Raw genomic sequence first — 20,608 nt, forward strand, 5'->3', positions numbered from 1 at the left:
AGCCTGGAGCTGCTTTAGATTCTGTGTCTCCTTTGCCCTTCCCCAGCTCATGCTCTGTCTTTCTTTCAAAAAAAAAAAAACCATTAAAAATTTTTTCAAAAAGCTGTGGTATATATATTTACAATTTAATATTACTCAGTCACAAAAAAGGATAAGATCTTGCCATTTGCAACAACATGGATGGACCTAGAGGATATCACGCTACATGAAATAAGTCAGAAAGAGAAAAAACAAATACCACATGATTTCACTTATATGTGGAAAATAAAAAACAAAAAGTAAAAATCAGACCCATAAATAGAAAAACTGATGGTTGCCTGAGGGAAGGGGGGGTGGAAGGAAGAGTAAAATGGGTAAAGGGGAGTAGCAGATATGGGTTTCCCATTATGGAATAAATAAGTCTTGGGGAGAAAAAGTACAGCATAGGGAATACAGTCAATGGTACTTAACAGTGTTGAACATTGTATGGTGACAGATAGTAGCTACACTTGTCGGGAGCACAGCATAATGTAGAGTTGTTGAATCACTATGCTGTACACCTGAAACTAATGTAACATTGTGTGTCAACTATACTTAAAACAAAAAAACAAAACCCTACCTTTTCTCCCACTAAGCTTGTCTTTTCACTTACCTAACAGTCTTTTACAAAAATTTTTAATTGTGATGAAGCCAATTTATCAACTTTTCCTTTTTTTTTTAAAGTTAATTTTCTTTTTTAGTAATCTCTATACCCAGTGTGGGGCTCAAATTTATATACCTTGTGCTTTTGACATCACTTCTGAGAACTGTTCTAGATTCTTCAGATATTCTGTCATGTTTTCTTCTAAAAATTTTAGTTTCACATTTTCCATTTAAACCCATGATTCCTTTTCCATGATTTTAGTTTCAAGTAATCTCTACACCCAGTTTGGCGCTTGAACTCACAATCTTGAGATCGAGAGTTGCATGATCTACAAAATGAGCCAGCCAGGCCCCACCCATGATTCAACTGTAATTATGTTTTGTGTGAAGTAGGGAGAAGTTCATTTTCTTGCCTATGGATGCTGTCCAATTGCTCCAGCAATATCTGATGAAAAGACTACCTTTCCTTCATTGAATATACTTTCATAAAAATTAATTGAAAGAAAATCAAACAAGTGTATTAATGTGGGTTTATTTCTGGAGTCTCTATTCTGTTCCACTGATGTCTATTCTTCTGCCAATGCTATGCTGTCTTGATTACTGTAGCTACAGAGTAAGCTTTTAGTATTGAGCAGAGTAATTACACTTTGTGTTTCTACTTCAAAATTGTTTAAGCTATTCTAGTTTCTTTGCCTTTTCATGCAAATTTGAGAATAAACTTATTTACAAAAAGACTTGCTGGGATTTTGAGAGAAATGGCAATAAATCTAAATTTGTGGAGAACTGACATCTTCATTATGCTGAGTCTTCTAATCCATGAATGTAAGTACACCTCCCCAGTAACAGATTCTCTTTGATTTTGTTCATCAGCATTTATTGTTTAAAGCATAAAAACACCATACATGTTTTTGTTAGACTTCTACATATGTATTTCATGTTTTGAGCTATTATAAATGGCATTATGTTTGATATTCATGTTAATTTTCATGTGCTCCTTGCTAATCTATAAAAATTTAACTGATTTTTTCCATTTTTTAAAAATTGAGACATAGCTGAGTTGGTATACAATAATATATTAATTTCAGGTATACAACATAGTGATTCAACAATTATATACTTTACAAAATGCTCACCACAATAAGTATAGTTACCATATGTCACCATCCAAAGTCACTACAATATTATTAATTATATCCCCTAGACTGTATTTCTCATTCCCATGACTTAACTTATAACTGGAAGTTTGTACTTCCTAATCCCCTTCACTTATTTTGCCCATTCCCCCAACTTCTCTCCCCTCTGGCTACCCTTAGTTTCTTTTCTGTATTTATGAGTCTATTTCTGCTTTTTTCTTGTTCACTTGTTCTGTTTTTTAGATTCCACATGTTAAGTGAAATCATATGGTATTTGTGTTTTTCTAAGTTATTTCACACAGTATAATACCCTCTAGGTCCATCCATGTTGTCACAAATGGCAAGATTTTATTCTTTTTTATGGCTAATATTCCTGTGTGTATGTGTGTGTGTGTGCACATATACTCCATCTTCTTTATCCATTCAACCATCTATGGACACTTAGTTGCTTCTATGATTTTTCTATTTTAATCATGCATCCAGTGACCTTGCTGGACTTACTAGTTGGGGACTTTTTTTTTTGTAAATTCCTTGGGTTTCCCTACATAGTTATCTTCAAACAGAAAGTTTTATTTCTTCTTTTCCAATCTCTGTTTTTAAATCAATTTCATTCACTTTTTGCGCTGGCTACAATTTCCAGCACTATGTTGATAAGAATGGTAAATGAGAATGTTCTTGCCTTCTCTTACAGAGAAAACTTCAGTTGTTCATCATTAAGTGTGATGTTAGCTACAGTCATTTTTAATATACTCCTTATCAAGCTGAGGAAATTGCCCTGTTCTTAGTCTGCTGGGTCTTTGTCATGAGTGTTGAAACTTGTCAAATGCTTTCTTTGCATTAATTAATATGATTATGCAATTGTTCTCTATCATGCAAATATAGATTCACTTTCAAATACAAAACCAGGCTTGCATCCCTCAAATAAATTTTCTTTGGTACTCTGGTCTAATTCATTTTATATACAGTGCTGTTGAATTCGCTTATATTTTGTATAAGATTTCTGCACCAATATTCATGATGGATATTGGCATGTGTTGTTCTTTTTTTGTATTGCATTTGTCTGCTAGTAATATCATAAAATTATTTTCTATTTTCTGGAAGAGGTTCTGTGGAATTTGTATTAACTCTATTTTAAATGTATAGCACTCTGGGGCATCTGCGTGGCTCAGTCGGTTGAGTGTCCTACTTTGGCTCAGGTCATGATCTCATGGTTCATGAGTTTGAGCCCTGCGTTGTGCCCACTGCTGCCAGTGCAGAGCTCACTTTATATCCTCTGTCCCCCTCTCTCTCTGCTCCTCCTCAGCTTGTGTTCACTCTCTCTCAAATATAAAATAAATTAATAAATTAATAATTAATTAATTAAATGTTTAGAATTCTCCAGTGAAACCATCTGGGTCTGGAGATTTCTTTTCCAACAATGTTTTGTTACTTTGTAGTTTCTGACAAATGGGTCTATTTCATCTGTTTATGTAAGCAGATCTGTTCATAGTATTCCCTTATTAACCTTTAATGCTGTGGGTGAGAAATGATATCCCATTTCATTCCTGATAGTGGTAATTTGTAATATTTGTCCCTTCTGTCAGTCTTGCTAAAGGTTTGTCAAGTTTTTTATTTTTTCAATCAACCAACTTATTTTTCATTGATTTTCCTTCTTTGCTTGTTTTGGGCTTGTTATTCCGTTCTTATTTTCTTAAGGTGGAAGCTGAAGTTAGTTATGAAATCATTCCTATTTTTAAAAAATTTAATTCCAGAACAGTTAACATACAGTGTTAACATATAGTTTCAGGTGTACAATATAGTGATTCAACAATTCTATACGTTACTCAGTGCTCATCAAGATAAATGTACTCTTAACTCCCCTTCACCTATTTCACCCATCTCTCTACCCACTTCCCCTCTGGTAACCATCAGTTCTCTATAGTTAAGAGTCTGGTTTTGGCTTGTCTCTCTCTCTCTTTTTTTAATAATTTTTTCCGTGTTTGTTTATTTTTGAGAGAGACAGAGTATGAGCAGAGAAGGAGCAGAGAGGAAACAGAGAATCTGAAGCAGGCTCCAGGCTCTGAGCTGTCTGCACAGAGCCAGACAGGAGGCTCAAACTCCTAAACGGAGATTCATGACCTGAGCCAAAGTCGGACACTTACCCAATTGAGCCACCCAGGTGCCCCACTGGCTTGTCTCTTTTTAATTTTGTTCATTAATTTTCTTCAATTCCACATATGAGTGAAATCACATGGTATTTGTCTTTCTCTGACTTATATTGCTTAGCATTATACTCTCTAGATCCATCCATGTTGTTGCAAATGTTGACTTCATTCTTTTTTATGGCTGAATAGTATTCCAGTGTGTGTGTGTGTGTGTGTGTGTGTGTGTGTGTGTGTGTGTGAGAGAGAGAGAGAGAGAGAGAGAGACAGAGAGAGAGAGAACGTGTATTCCACGTCTTCTTTATCCATTCATCTATCAATGGACATTTGGGCTGCTTCCATAATTTAGCTATTGTGAGTTATACTTCAATAAACATACAGGTTTTTGAATTAGTGTTTTGTATTCTTTGGATAAATACCCAGTTGTGGAATTACTAGATCATATGAAATCCTTTCTATTTTCTAATGTTAAGTATTCAGTGCTATAAATTTGTTAGCAACGCTTTAGCTGTGTCCCTAAAATTCTGCTATGTTGCATTTTCATTTTGATTCAATGCATTTTATTTCTCTTGAAATCTCATGAATATTTAGAAATGTGTTATTTTCCATGTGTCTTGAGACCTATTACTTTCTATGAATTTCTACTTTGCATATGGTCCAAGAACATATTCTGTACGACTTCAATTCTTTAAATATGGGGAGATGTGTTTCAGGACCCAACATATTGTCTATCTTGATAAGTGTCAAATGAGCGTTTGAAAAGAATATCTGCTCTGCTGTTGTTGGGTGAAGTCATGTATAAATGTCAATTAGATTCTGTTGTTTGATGGTGTCAAGTTCTTCTGTATCTTTGCTGATTTTCTGCCTTAATAGTTCAGTTCTACCAATTGTTGACACAGGTATACTAAAGTCTCCAGCTATAAATCTGAATTTGTCCATTTCTACTTTAATTTCTAACAATTTTGATTCATGCATATTGAAGCTCTGTTGTTTGATGTATACACATTAAGGTTTGCTATGTCTTTTGGGTAGATTGACCCTTTCTCTCATCATTATGCAACATCCCTCTTTGTTCCTGGTAATTTTCTTTCCTCAGAATTCTGCTTTATCTGATATGAATAAAGCTAGTCTTGCTTTATTTTGGTTGTTTCCATGGCCTTTCTGCCTATGTTACTTTAAAAAATGTGTATCACTATATCTGCAGTGGATTTATCAACATTATACACTTCAGTCATCTTAAAAAATATATTGTGTCAAAAAATATATATTGTATCATTCAGGGCCCTTGTTTCTTTCTTCTCAAGTGTACATGGAACATTCTCCAAGATAGATCACATACTGGGTCACAAAACAGCCCTTCATAAGTATAAAAGAATTGAGATCATACCATGCACATTTTCAGACCACAATGCTATGAAGCTTGAAATCAACCACAAGAAAAAGTCTGGAAAACCTCCAAAAGCATGGAGGTTAAAGAACACCCTACTAAAGAATGAATGGGTCAACCAGGCAATTAGAGAAGAAATTAAAAAATATATGGAAACAAATGAAAATGAAAATACAACAATTCAAATGCTTTGGGATGCAGCGAAGGAGGTCCTAAGAGGAAAATACATTACAATCCAGGCCTATCTCAAGAAACAAGAAAAATCCCAAGTACAAAATCTAATAGGACACCTAAAGGAAATAGAAGCAGAACAGCAAAGACACCCCAAACCCAGCAGAAGAAGAGAAATAATAAAGATCAGAGCACAAATAAACAATATAGAATATAAAAAAACTGTAGAGCAGATCAACGAAACCAAGAGTTGGTTTTTTTGAAAAAATAAACAAAATTGATAAACCTCTAGCCAGGCTTCTCAAAAAGAAAAGGGAGATGACCCAAATAGATAAAATCATGAATGAAAATGGAATTATTATGACCAATCCCTCAGAAATACAAGCAATTATCAGGGAATACTATAAAAAATAATATGCCAACAAACTGGACAACCTGGAAGAAATGGACAAATTCCTAAGCACCCACACACTTCCAAAACTCAAACAGGAAGAAATAGAAAACTTGAACAGACCCATAACCAGTGAAGAAATTGAATCAGTTATCAAAAATCTCCCAACAAATAAGAGTCCAGGACCAGATGGCTTCCCTGGGGAATTCTACCAGACATTTAAAGCAGAGATAATACCTATCCTTCTCAAGCTGTTCCAGAAAATAGAAAGGGAAGGAAAACTTTCAGACTCATTCTATGAAGCCAGCATTACTTTGATTCCTAAACCAGACAGAGACCCAGCAAAAAAAGAGAACTACAGGCCAATATCCCTGGTGAATATGGATGCAAAAATTCTCAATAAGATATTAGAAAATCAAATTCAACAGCATATAAAAAGAATTATTCACCATGATCAAATGGGATTCATTCCTGGGCTGCAAGGCTGGTTCAATATTCGCAAATCAATCAATATGATACATCACATTAATAAAAGAAAAGAAAAGAACCATATGATCTTGTCAATTGATGCAGAAAAAGCATTTGACAAAATTCAGCATCCTTTCTTAATAAAAGCCCTCGAGAAAGTCGGGATAGAAGGAACATACTTGAACATCATAAAAGCCATTTATGAAAAGCCCACAGCTAATATCATTCTCAGTGGGGAAAAACTGAGAGCTTTCCCCCTGAGATCAGGAACACGAAGGGATGTCCACCCTCACCGCTGTTCTTTAACATAGTGTTGGAAGTGCTAGCATCAGCAATCAGGTAACAAAAGGAAATCAAAGGCATCAAAATTGGCAAAGATGAAGTTAAGCTTTCACTTTTTGCAGATGACATGATATTATACATGGAAAACCGGACAGACTCCACCAAAAGTCTACTAGAACTGATGTATGAATTCAGCAAAGTCGCAGGATACAAAATCAATGTACAGAAATCAGTTGCATTCTTATACACTAAAAATGAAGCAACAGAAAGACAAATAAAGAAACTGATCCCATTCACAACTGCACCAAGAATCATAAAATACCTAGGAATAAACCTAACCAAAGATGTAAAAGATCTGTATGCTGAAAACTATAGAAAGCTAAGGAAAGAAATTGAAGAAGATACAAAGAAATGGAAAAACATTCCACGCTCATGGATTGGAAGAATAAATATTGTTAAAATGTCAATACGACCCAAAGCTATCTACACATTCAATGCAATCCCAATCAAAATTGCACCAGCATTCTTCTTGAAGCTAGAACAAGCAATCCTAAAATTTGTATGGAACCACAAAGGCCCTGAATAGCCAAAGTAATTTTGAAGAAGAAGACCAAAGTAGGAGGCATCACAATCCCAGACATTAGCCTCTACTAAAAAGCTGTAATCATCAAGACAGCATGGTATTGGCACAAAAACAGACACATAGACCAATGGAATAGAATAGAGACTCCAGAATTGGACCCACAAAAGTATGGCCAACGTAATCTTTGACAAAGCAGGAAAGACTATCCAATGGAAAAAAGACAGTCTCTTTAACAAATGGTGCTGGGAGAACTGGACAGCAACATGCAGAAGAATAAAACTAGACCACTTTCTTACACCATTCACAAAAATAAACTCAAAATGGATAAAGGACCTGAATGTGAGACAGGAAACCATCAAAACCCTAGAAGAAAAAGCAGGAAAAAAACCTCCCTGACCTCAGCCACACCAATTTCGTAGTTGACACATCTCCAAAGGCAAGGGAATTAAAAGCAAAAATGAACTATTGGGACCTCATGAAGATAATAAGCTTCTGCACTACAAAGGAAACAATCAACAAAACTAAAAGGCAACCGATGGAATGGGAAAAGATATTTGCAAATGACATATTGGACAAAGGGCTAGTATCCAAAATCTATAAAGAACTCACCAAACTCCACACCCAAAAAACAAATAATCCAGTGAAGAAATGGGCAGAAAACACGAATAGACACTTCTCTAGAGAAGACATCCAGATGGCCAACAGGCACATGAAAAGATGCTCAACGTCGCTCCTCATCAGGGAAATACAAATCAAAACCATACTCAGATACCACCTCACACCAGTCAGAGTGGCCAAAATGAACAAATCAGGAGACTATAGATGCTGGAGAGGATGTGGAGAAACAGGACCCTCTTGCACTGTTGGTGGGAATGCAAACTGGTGCAGCCATTCTGGAAAACAGTGTGGAGCTTGCTCAAAAAATTAAAAATAGATCTACCCTATGACCCAGCAAGAGCACTGCTAGGAATTTACCCAAGGGATACAGGAGTGCTGATGCATAGGGGCATCTGTACCCCAATGTTTACAGCAGCACTTTTAACAAGAGCCAAATTATGGAAAGAGCCTAAATGTCTATCAACTGATGAATGGATAAACAAATTGTGGTTTATATACACAATGGAATACTACGTGGCAATGAGAAAGAATGAAATATGGCCTTTTGTAGCAACGTGGATGGAACTGGAGAATGTTATGCTAAGTGAAATAAGTCACACATAGAAAGACAGATACCGTATGTTTTCACTCTTATGTGGATCCTGAGAAACTTAACAGAAGACCATGGGGGAGAAGAACTCCCCCATTGACTCTAAAAAAGTTAGAGGGAGGGAGCCAAACCATAGGAGACTCTTGAAAACTGAGAACAATCTGAGGGTTGATGGGGGGTAGAAGGGAGGGTAGGGTGGGTGATGGGTATTGAGGAGGGCACCTGTTGGGATGAGCACTGGGTGTTGTATGGAAACCAATGTGACAATAAATTTCATATTAAAAAAATAAATAAAAATATATTGTGTCAACCCGTTTTTTTAATTAGTATATATCATTTACACTTAATATAATTGGTATGTTAGGGCTTAAGCCTGCCATTTATCTGTTTTTTCCTCCACTGTTCAATTCTTGATTTCATTTTCCTGACTTCCTATGGGTTACTCAAACATTTAAAAAAATCCATTTTGATCTATTTTTTTTTATTTTTTATTTTTTAAAAAAAAATTTTTTTTTCAACGTTTATTCATTTTTGGGACAGAGAGAGACAGAGCATGAACGGGGGAGGGGCAGAGAGAGAGGGAGACACAGAATCGGAAACAGGCTCCAGGCTCTGAGCCATCAGCCCAGAGCCTGATGCGGGGCTCGAACTCATGGACCGCGAGATCGTGACCTGGCTGAAGTCGGACGCCTAACCGACTGCGCCACCCAGGCGCCCCGATTTTGATCTATTTTTATAAAAATCTTTTAATTCTGATGTAACTGTAGATTCACATGTAGTTGTAATATATAATACAGAGAGCACCTATATTCCCATTCACCCAGTTCCTTCCAATGGTAACATCTCACTTTATAATTATTTCCTTTATATACACTGAGAATCACATCAGAGAATGTTACAACTTTTTTTCCAACTGTCAAACATAATTATAAAACTCAAGAGAAGGATGGCTCATTATATTTCCCTGTATTTTGAATCTTTCCTTAATTCCTAATGTTCCCAGCTTCCCTCTCCTGTTGCTTTGTTTAGAGAACTTTGTTCAGCCATTCTTTCAGCCATGTGTTGATGAAAAAATTTTAATTTACTTCATCTGAAAATGTCTACTTCATTTCTATTCCTGAAGGATATTTTTGCCAGGGACAGAACTACGGGTTGACAGTTCTTCTCCTTCTATACTTAAATGTTATGCCACCTCCTCTAGGCTCCATGGTTTCTAATGAGAAATCTTCTGTCATTCAAAAAAAATTTCCCCTATAGGGGCACCTGGCTGGCTCAGTTGGTTGAAGCACATGACTCTTACTCTTGGGAGTCATGAGCTCAAGCCCCCTGTTGGGCATAGAGTTTACTTAAAAATTTTTTTTTTCCCTTATAGATATGTGGTTGCTCTAGTTGCTTTCAAGATTTTTCTGTCCTTAGTCTTCAGAAGTTTGATTATGCTGTGCTATAGCATGGACTTTTTGGGTTTATGGAACCTTCAGCCTTTTGACTATGCAGATTTATGCCCTTTGCCAAATTTGGGAAATTTTTTAGCCAATATTCCTTCAAGTACTTTTCTACACTCTTTCTCTTCTTCTTTGGGGACACTGAGGACAAAAATGTTAAATCTTATATTATTGTTCCACACATTCCTGAAGCTCTGGTATTTTTTTCTGTGTGTGCATGTGTATGTTCTCCCGTGTCATTCAGGCTGAGTAATTTCTATTATTATTATCTTCAAATTCACTATTTCCAATGTCTTCTTCTCAACTCTTCTCTGGATCCATCCTTTGAGTTTTTATTTTGATTATTGTATTTTTCAGTTCCAAAATTTCTACTTGGTTCTTTATTACATTTTGCATTTTTTTGTTGAGATTTTCTATTTTTTCATTTGTTTCAAGAGTGTTCATAGTTGCTTACTGAAACACCATTATAATGGCTGCCTTAAGAGCGTTGTCAGATTAATTCCAACATCTGTTTCACCAGAGTATTGGCATCTATGGATTACTTTGTCTCATTCAAGTTGATATTTTTCCTGGCTGGTAGAAAATGAGTGATTTCAAAAAATTTTATTTTGGTCATTTTGGATATTGTTAAGATATTCTGGATCATATTTAATTTTGGGTTTTACCAAGCCTCTACTGAAATTGAGCTAACAGGGGAAACTGCCAGTAAGAAAAGGGAGGGACTGATTTCTTTACCACCAGATTGGACTGAAGTCCTGGCTCCCTACAGAGTCTCCAACAACACTGTGTGTGTGTGTGGGGGGGGGGGGGTGCTTTGTTGCCATGAGAAAGGGGTAGAAGTCACTGCTCCTGACTCAGCCTCCAATGACAATGTGGGAAAGGGACAGGTGTTTTGTAACTGACAGGTGTGATAGCAGTCCAGGCTCCATACTTGGTCTTCATGGACTCTATTCCAAGTGAGAAGGGGTGGCTCATCACCACAGGGCAGGGATGGAAAACCACTGACACTGCAGGGGAGGGGATGCCAGGGAGGGGAACCTGTTACTGCCACGAAGGGGAGAGGAGTGGATAGAAGTCTAAGCCCTCCACTTAGCTTTTGCTAACAAAGGTGTACCGGCTATATTTTTCCCCCTAGTTTTTTGTAGGAGTAAGGGATATACTGTCAAATAAGTTTCTATTTTTCTAGGATGTGCCTTTCCTAGTCCTTTTCAAGGGAGAAGACACTTTTCTTGGGGCTTTCTGTGTCTATTCCAGCTGGTATTCCTGGACTGTTGGCATATGATCTGAGACATGGAGGAAACAAAAACATAAAATCCAGAGAACTTACTGCAGTGACATTCCTTGAGTCCCAGGGTTTTTAAGTGGTCCATCTTCTCTACACCTTCCAAAGTCTTCTACTATTTGTTTTGTGTATAATGTCCAGCAATTTTAAGTGTACTTATGAAAGGGATAGGAGACATGTCTGTTTCATTGTGTGTGAACCAAAGGTACATGTGTGTTTAAGGAATTAAAGGCATGACTTCATCTAATTTTATATAGTCAAAACAGAAGATGAACACAAACTAAGAATCAGAAAAATGCAGTAATAGTTATGAAATAACCCCGCCTTCCTTGGAAATAGTAAATATTACCTTTCCCGGCTGCCCTCCTGATCTTGGGAATAGTGAATTTCTTCAAAGGATTGACTTCTACACCAGCAAGTAATAAAGGCTCACTGGTTGAGTTCATTTCCCATAGTGTCTTGTGTTTAGCAATATCTTTCATTTCCATTTTGTTGGTGGCCTAAAATCAACCCGAAATTATTAAACAAAAGGTCAATTAATAAGTAAGAGGCAATGGCAGTAAAACTTTAAAATTTCTTACATGGAATTGAACACACTGTCTTGGTCACACTCACAACAGGTTCCAATCACAATTTGTCAGGTCACCCAAAATAAAAAATTAACAGCTTTAGCTTTTACATAATGTTTTAAATATTTATTTTGTAGCTTCTAATAAACCTTTTCTCTGTAATTTATAAAACTGTAATGGGGTAACTAAAAGTGTGTGTTCCTGAAAAGTTTAATAACTTCCAAACAATTTTAAAAAAATGTTTATTTAATTTTGATGGGGTAGGGACAGAGAGAGAAGCAGACAGAGGATCTGAAGCAGGCTCTATGATGACGGCAGTGAGCCGAATGTGGAGCTCAAACTCACGGACTGTGAGTCATTACCTGAGCTGACACCAGATGCTCAACTGACTGAGCCACCCAGTCACCTCTGAACAACAATTTTTTATTAACATTTGGTAAAAATCTTGCCAGATACTATGTTTTTAAAAAGCATTTTGTCTATACACTTCTGTGAACAGAATGAATTCTCTAAATCAGAATCTCTGCCTGTGGGAAAAACCTAAAGTTGTAAACCAACTACTACAGGACTATCCCTACAGTGGATTGCCTAAACAGTCAATCATTGGCTAATGTTCCATAGTATCACTCTATAAATGGATTAAGACCTCATATATTGTCATACTATAACAGATTTCTTTTCCTCCCTTCTTTCTCTCTCCAACCCTCCCTCCCCTCCCACCCAACACATACAGTTAATTCTTAACCTTTCAAGTAGAACTCATACTAGGTATTGAAGGAAAGTTATGGAGTCTACACACAGAAATATATGTAGACATGGATTTTTTCATACCATTTCATAATATGGTTCATGGACCTCCTGATAGCTATTAACTGCTTAGTTCCAACTTAGCTCATAATCTACATTAAGAGCTGCCAAAATTCTACAGAAGGATCATAAAGGATAAAATTCTACAGAAGGTTCACAAAAGATTTTCCCTTCAATCCCCACTCCACCCTTTATGGGAGATAATCTTACAATCTCCCAAACATGGATCAGAATAGGGAATCTGAATAGACAGAAATCTCTAGAAACAGAATATCAGCCTTTCTCTCATCTAGCTTCACTGACAGGCACCAGTGGTGTTGTCACCTAACAAGAACACCCACAAGATACACTATCTTGAGTCAGGGCACCTGGCTAACTCAGTTGGTAGAGCACGTGACTCTTTATCTTGGCATTGTGAGTTTGAGCCCTGTGTTGGGTGCAGAGATTATGTAAAAATAAAATCTTTAACAACAACCAAAAAAGAAATACTGCTGCCAAGATATACCAGCCTTAGAGATAGTTGTCAACATAGCCATGTTCATCTGGTAAGGGGGAAAAGGAAGAATAATTTATTTAATGACTTAAATTACAAGAAAACTTTTCAATTAATTGTGATCTATACCTACTGTACACAAAGGGATACTACCATCACTTGAATATACTTGAAAGGCCAAGTGCTGCAACAATCCTCAATACTGCCTTTAGCTATAGTTAAATTGTATTTTCAGGAAAGGTGGATACTATTTTAGCTGTATGGTTTCTTATACAATGTTCCTCTAGTACAATTTACTAATAAAGTGGGCCTTTGAAATTCACTGGTTTTGTTCCTTAGTGCTTAGGATAACACTAAGTCACAAATTAGCTAAGTTAAAAACTGTAGTGAAAAATGAATATTCAGGGCACAATGGTATTCGATGTTCTTTAAAAAAAATTTTTTTTAATGTTTGTTTTTTTTTTTTTAATAATTTTTTTTTTTTAATTTTTCAACGTTTACTTATTTTTGGGACAGAGAGAGACAGAGCATGAACGGGGGAGGGGCAGAGAGAGGGAAACACAGAATCGGAAACAGGCTCCAGGCTCTGAGCCATCAGCCCAGAGCCCGACGCGGGACCGCGAGATCGTGACCTGGCTGAAGTCGGACGCTTAACCGACTGCGCCACCCAGGCGCCCCAATGTTTGTTTATTTTTGAGAGACAGAGAAGAGTATGAGCAAGGGAGGAGCAGAGAGACGGAGACAAAGAATGTGAAGCACGCTCCAGGCTCTGAGCCGTCAGCACAGAGCCTGATGTGGGGCTCAAACCCACAAGCTGTGAGATCATGACCTGAGCATCTGAAGTTGGACGCTTAACCGACTAAGCCACCCGGGCGCCCTTCAATGTTCTTTATTAAGTTGCACCCAGCAATTTTTCAAGTAGGAATAATACTTGAAAAACTTCAGCCTAAACAACTTAGCCATATTAAAGTGATAACAAATTCATATAAATCTTTATATTCATATTCACAGTCCCATAAACATATCCTGTTCTGTAGTATATAACAGGATATGTTTTTACATATGTATGCAAATGGTTGAGTGTCTGACTCTTGATTTTCACTCAGGTCATAATCTCGTGGTTTGTTAGATCAAGAACCACATCGGGTTCTATGCTGACAGTGTGAATCCTGCTTGGGATTCTCTCTCTGCCTCTCTCCCACTCATGCTCTCTCTCTCAAAAGTAAATAAATAAACACTTAAAAAATAAGTATGTATATTATGATCAATGTTAAGCTAACACACTTAAAGATTATACAAAATAATACATTCTAGGAAAAAATTATTAAAATTGATTTAAGAAGGAATTACAAGAATTCATCATCTTAGTACTGTCAAGCAGAAATTAAATTAGAAGTTACAAACTGATTCTAAAAGTAAAAATGATATTATGGGGCTCCTGGATGGTTCAGTTGGTTAAGCATACAACTCCTGATTTCAGTTCAGGTGATGATCTCACAATTGTGAGATCAAGCCCCATGTTGGGTTCAGCACGGAATGTGGAGCTTGCTTGGGATTCTCTCTCTGCCCCTCCCCTGCTCGTGCTCTCTCTCTCTCTCAAATAAACTTAACAAAATTAAAGTAAAAACGATATTAATATATCACAAACCATCTGAGTTCACCCCAGAAATGCAAGGGAGATTTATCAATAGGAAATATGTACATCTCATTTACTACATAAACCTTTTAAAAGTATTTTGCCTATACACTAAAAAAGAAATAACAAGTGATTCTCTCAATAGACTATGATTATCTCATAGACTTATGATTTTTTTTTTTAAAAAAACATCTTAGGAAAGAGGAAGCGACAGAGAAATTGGTAATGAACATCAAAAATTTATAGCAAATTGCTAAATATCAGGAGCACTACCTTTTCAATTAAGAATAAAATAAGAATGCCTTTGTTTCCTTTATCTCTGCTTCCCTGTAACAGTGGGCTGGCGGTGCTCACAAGGGCAAATGGCAAGAAATAAAAGGTATAAAGACAAGTTAAAGGGAAAAAAGAAAAGGGCTTGGGAATTTCTGGGAGTAAAAGAGTGTTTCAGCTTGTAAGAGAAAACTTAGATGAAGTTTTAGATGAAGAATGAATTTTACTTAGAAAGGCAAAAAAATCATAATGTTTCAAATTTTGGTTCTACCATTAATTAACAATGTTATATCAGGCAAAATGCCTAACTTCTCTGAGGCTGATAATATCAATAATATTTCACATGGTTGTAGCACCTGTATGCTATAATGGACACAATTAACTATTTGTATATTCCTAAAGTCTATCCTATGGAACCAAGTTACACTATTTGTCAAGAAACACAGGACTGCAAGGATAACCAGCTTAGAAGTCAAGTGATGTTGGTTCTAATACTAGCTCTTAATAGCTCTCTAATACTAGCAACTACTCAACTAACCTCCAACAATTCACTAACTTCTGCAGTGTGTTACTCTGTGTGCATTATGAATTGTATTACATTTTTCAGGGACAAGTAATGGCCAAAGAATAGATACCTTTTATGTCAAATAGTCAGGCTAAATAATTGATCCTCTTGAAGTCCATTTTAGAAGAATATTTGTATTGGGTTTCCGAAGACCATCATCAAACATTAAGGACTTGCATGTTTGGGAGATTAGAGATTACTAAATAAACCTGCAAAATCTTTAACCTGATTGTCAAAGAGTCTTAATAACAGAACCTGTTTCAAGTGAAAAACTTAGCCTTAGAGTTTCTTTAATGAGACTCAACTGCTATCAGTTGAGTCCTTATACAAGTAACTCAGGATGACTGCAGATACACAAAAGCATTAATGAGAAAGTTTTTTTTCAGTTCTCTTTCAAACTTTTGTATGAATCAGCTTGTTATTAATTTATCTTTAAAATCTCTAAAACTTTGCTGATCTTTAACAACAACAAAAGCAATGCCTCAGTTTCAGGATTTTCTGGCAAATAATACTGTTCTAACTTATTTTTACACTTACCTTCTATTTGTGCCAAATAATACTGACTTCCTATTCATTTTCCATCCCAAAATATACTTAAGTAAAAAATAAGTCTACTTTAGAATATTACAGAAGTTACTGTAATGATGATATGCAGATATGGCAAAGATCATTCATTCCTCTTCTAGTAATCTCAAGAAAAAGTTCCTGATGAATAAAGAATACTCTCAGAACTTAAGTCACAAAAGTAATTTCTGAGTTCTTCTGCAGAGTTCTAAATGGTTCAGACTAAGAATTATTTGATAAGCAAATGGTTAAATCAGATCACACATATGATAAACTGCATACACACTTAGTGAAATTAAGCCAAGAATCCCTTAGTTAAGACTATACAATGGAGAAATAAAATACATTTTTGTCGTATCTTTCATTTTACAGATCAGGGATTGGCAAATGCTGGCCCACTATTAGTTTTCATAGGGACTGAAATTTAAATGACTGGAAAAAAGTCAGGAATAGTATTTGTCGCTTAAAAAATGATCTGCAACTCAAATTTAAGGGTCCATGGTAAGTAAATTTTACTGGGACACAGCCACACCAATTTATCTATTGTCTATGGCTGCTTTACTATTAGAAAAGCATAGCTGAGTAAATGTGACAGACACTCTGGGGCCCACAGACTAAAATATTTACTACCTAGCCCTTTACAGAAAGAGTTTGCCAACCCCTGTCAGAGATGAAACAACACAACTAATTGGGACAATAAAAACTAGGTCTTATGATTTCCATTTCAGGGCTCTTTCTCCCATACTCCCATTGTCTCAATTATCTCTCTACTGTATTATGAATTTCAAAGTGAGTGAATCCCTACTCACTTTGCTTCTCTGCATCTTGCCCAACAGCATTTAAACAGGCTCAAACCTGATCATTTCAAAACCAAAATAGGATTCTACCAGGATTATACATGTCTTTATCTAGATCACCTTACTTCCTCCTCAATCTACTTTGATTTCCAGCTCCACCTCAACAGCAATCTTCAGTTACCTTTTTCACATCAGTCTCTCACTCACGTAAGCACACTTCTGGCTCATAACTTACTTGGCCTGTTCACATTTGATACTCTTGACCAATCTGCCCCACTCTTCCCTGATTGCTGTGACTTCATAATCCTAATTTCAGGTGGTCCTTTCTCAGTCTCTTAATAATTCAACACTAAAACATTATTGTTTTAATGTTTACTTCTACAAGGAAAATAAGAGAATATTCTCTTTGAAGATTTTTTTAGTAGTATTTATCAAACTTATTTTAGCCAACAACAAAAACAAAATCTTGTGGTTTTAATTTGCATTTCTTTCATTACTAGTGAGGTTGAGTCATTTTTTTCCTGTCACTTGTTCCTCCTATCTTTTTCTCCATTTTTTCTTTTTTACACGTAAGATGGTTTTTAATGATTTGTAAGGATTTTATACACAGAGATATTAGTTTTTGTCTGTCATAATAAAGGTTGCAATATTTTAATTTCATTTATGGCATTTGTATCCCATAGCAAAATTTTAATTTTTGTGTAGTTTAATTTCTCAACCTTTTATTATACTGGATTCTTATATTAACACCAGCAGTGTAGGAGAGTTCCAGTTGTTCCATATTCTCAACTCACATAATACTGGCCCAGACTTTAATTCCTGCAGATTCAATATCTGCAAATGCTATCTCACTGTGGTTAGTTTGCATTTGTCTGATTTTTCATAAGACTGTGTATATTTATTGGTCATTTGTGTTTTCAAACCCGTGAAATGCCTGTTCATGTTTTTTACCCACTTTTTTACGAGGCTATTTATTCTACTCTATGTATTTGCCAAAAAAAAATCTTTTTTTTTTTAATTTTTCTTAACGTTTATTTATTTTTGAGACAGAGAGAGACAGAACATGAATGTGGGGAGGGTCAGAGAGAGAGGGAGACACAGAATCTGAAACAGGCTCCAGGCTCTGAGCTATCAGCACAGAGCCCGATGCAGGGCTCGAACTCATGGACCGTGAGATCATGACCTGAGCTGAAGTCGGCCGCTTAACTGACTGAGCCACTCAGGCGCCCCCCAAAAAAAATCTTTTTGAGATATGAGCACTTCATCAATCATATTTGTTGCAAATAATTTCCCCTCACTTTTTAAACTTATCCTTTTCACTTTTTTGAAAAATATTTAATGTGGTTGAATTTATACACTTTTTCCTTATATTTTGTTTTTGCTTTTGATAAACTTTAATAATTCTCCCCAAGATCATAAAGAATATCCTCTCTATTCTCTTCTATGGAAAGTTTTATAGTTTTGCCTTTTACCTTCAAGTCCTTAAATAACCTGAAATTCATGTTAGTCTGAGGTAAGAAGGGCTCAATTTTTCCATATGAGTATCAAACCATGGTAGCATTAGAAAAATCTTTCCTTTCCCTATTTATCTCTGGTATCTCTGACATTAATCAACTTTCCACATATGTATGATTTCTAGCTCTCTGATCTGTTTTATTGGTGTCTTTCTGCACCAACACCACACAATAATAAATCTTGATATATGTTAGGATAAAACCAAAAGAAAATAAAAAACAAATCTTGTTTTTTGAAACACCTTTGCTCTTATACAAATATTTTAAAATAAGTTTGTCTAAAACATAAGAGACTCTTAAATATAGAGAACAAACAAAGGGTTGCTAGAGGGGCTGTGGGAGGGGGATGAGCTACATGGATAAGGGGCATTAAAGAATCTACTCCTGAAATCAGTGTTGCACTATATGCTAACTAACTTGGATGTAAATAAATAAATAAATAAATAAATAAATAAATAAATAAATGTAAAATAAGTTTGTCTAATAAGAAATCTTGTTTAAGTTTTAATTGGAATTTCACTGATCTACTACTGATCAATGATATTGTTTTATGAGTCTTCCTCTCTTGAACATGGGCTATCTTCCTATTTATTCATGTCCTTTATATCTTTCAATAAATATTTCTTTTTTCCACAAGGGTATAACATGTTTTAAATAATTTATTGTAAGTTCTGGGGTGCCTGGGTGGCTGAGTCAGTTAAATGTCCAACTTCAGCTCAGGTCATGATCTCATGGTTCATGGTGTTTGAGTCCCACGTGAGGCTCTGTGCTGACATCTTGGAGCCTGCTTGGATCCTCTGTCTCCTTCTCTGTGCCCCTCCCTTGCTCTGTCTCTCTCAAAACTAAACAAACATTAAAAAAATAAAGGATTTATTCTAAGTTTGTCATAATTTTTAAATCCCTACACATTATCTTTTTTTTTTTTTTTTCAACGTTTATTTATTTTTGGGACAGAGAGAGACAGAGCATGAACGGGGGAGGGGCAGAGAGAGAGGGAGACACAGAATCGGAAACAGGCTCCAGGCTCTGAGCCATCAGCCCAGAGCCCGACGCGGGACCGCGAGATCGTGACCTGGCTGAAGTCGGACGCTTAACCGACTGCGCCACCCAGGCGCCCCCACATTATCTTTTTAAAAAGTTGTATTTTATTCACTGCTAATGTTTAAAGTGGTGTTCATGATAATGACAGTATTTATCTGTAACACTTATTAGGAACCAGACACTTATCTAAGTGCTTTAGATATATATTGATCCACTTAATCATCATATCCCTATAAGATTCCCTTATTTTAAATTAGGGGAAAAAGTGTAAGTTAAATAATGTGCCCAAGGACAGAAAGCTAGGAAGTGTTTGTTGGAATTCAAAGCCAGGCAGTCTGACATTGGCATGAATACACTCAACTGTTAGGCAAAATGACTTTCATTGAAACTGATTTCTGTACACTGCCAGCAACCTTGCTATGCTTCTATTGATTCTAATAATTTGTCTTCATGAACAATCATAACCTTTCTGAATGAGGAAGGGCATATTATAATGATTTTCAGCATGTTTCTTTTTTCTAATTATTATACCATTTATTTCTTGTGCTTGCCTTACTGTGCAGGCTAGAAGTTCTAACATATGTCAAATATAAGTGATAATGGCAGGTGCCTTGGTCTTTTCCCTGAACATAAAGGGGAAGTTTTAAATCTTTTACAATTGAATGACAAATTCTATTTTTTTTTTTGAAAGACATCCTGTATAGGTTAAATTTTCCTGGGTATAAAATTCTAGACTGACTGCTATTTTCTCAGCTCTCTTAAGATACTATCCCACTACTTCCTGTGACCCACTGCTCCTGTTAAGAAATCACCTCCAATATAATTGTCACTCATTTAAGGGCAAATCTTTTTTCTCTGACAGCTTTTAAAATCTCTTCATCTCTGGTGTTCTGCATTTTCATTATAATGTTCTAGTGTAAATATTTCATGGACTTGTATTTAAGGTTTGGTATCTTTGACACTTTTGTGAAATTTTCTGCAACTTTATCTCTGAATATTGTTGTGGCATTGTTCTATTTCCTTAGAATAGAAATTTTAGTTACCTGTGTTTAAACTTCTACACCTTTATTTTTCATGTTTCTTAACACCTAATTCATATATTTCATCTCTTTTTCCTAGGTTGCATTCTCAATAAAGTTGATTTAAAATCAATAGTTGATTTAACACACACACACACACACACACACACACACACACACACAAAACAAAGAGTGATATAATATCTGGGTTACTTGCTTTAAAAT

The 20,608-nt window shown here is 35.9% G+C and overlaps 1 protein-coding gene across 3 annotated transcripts in view; it reads right to left on the reverse strand.

Annotated features, from left to right (window-relative positions):
- Positions 1-20,608, reverse strand: part of TEX15 (testis expressed 15, meiosis and synapsis associated) — a 101,714-nt gene that overhangs the window by 53,109 nt on the left and 27,997 nt on the right. For all 3 annotated transcript variants that reach the window (XM_045456123.1, XM_045456106.1, XM_045456116.1), the window contains exon 3: positions 11,458-11,608. In XM_045456123.1, the coding sequence (XP_045312079.1) occupies positions 11,458-11,596 (139 nt within the window). In that variant the 5' untranslated portion in view covers positions 11,597-11,608. The remainder of the gene's footprint in view (positions 1-11,457; positions 11,609-20,608) is intronic.

The sequence above is a fragment of the Leopardus geoffroyi genome, chromosome B1 (genome assembly GCF_018350155.1).
Source record: "Leopardus geoffroyi isolate Oge1 chromosome B1, O.geoffroyi_Oge1_pat1.0, whole genome shotgun sequence".
Classification (NCBI taxonomy): Eukaryota; Metazoa; Chordata; class Mammalia; order Carnivora; family Felidae; genus Leopardus; species Leopardus geoffroyi.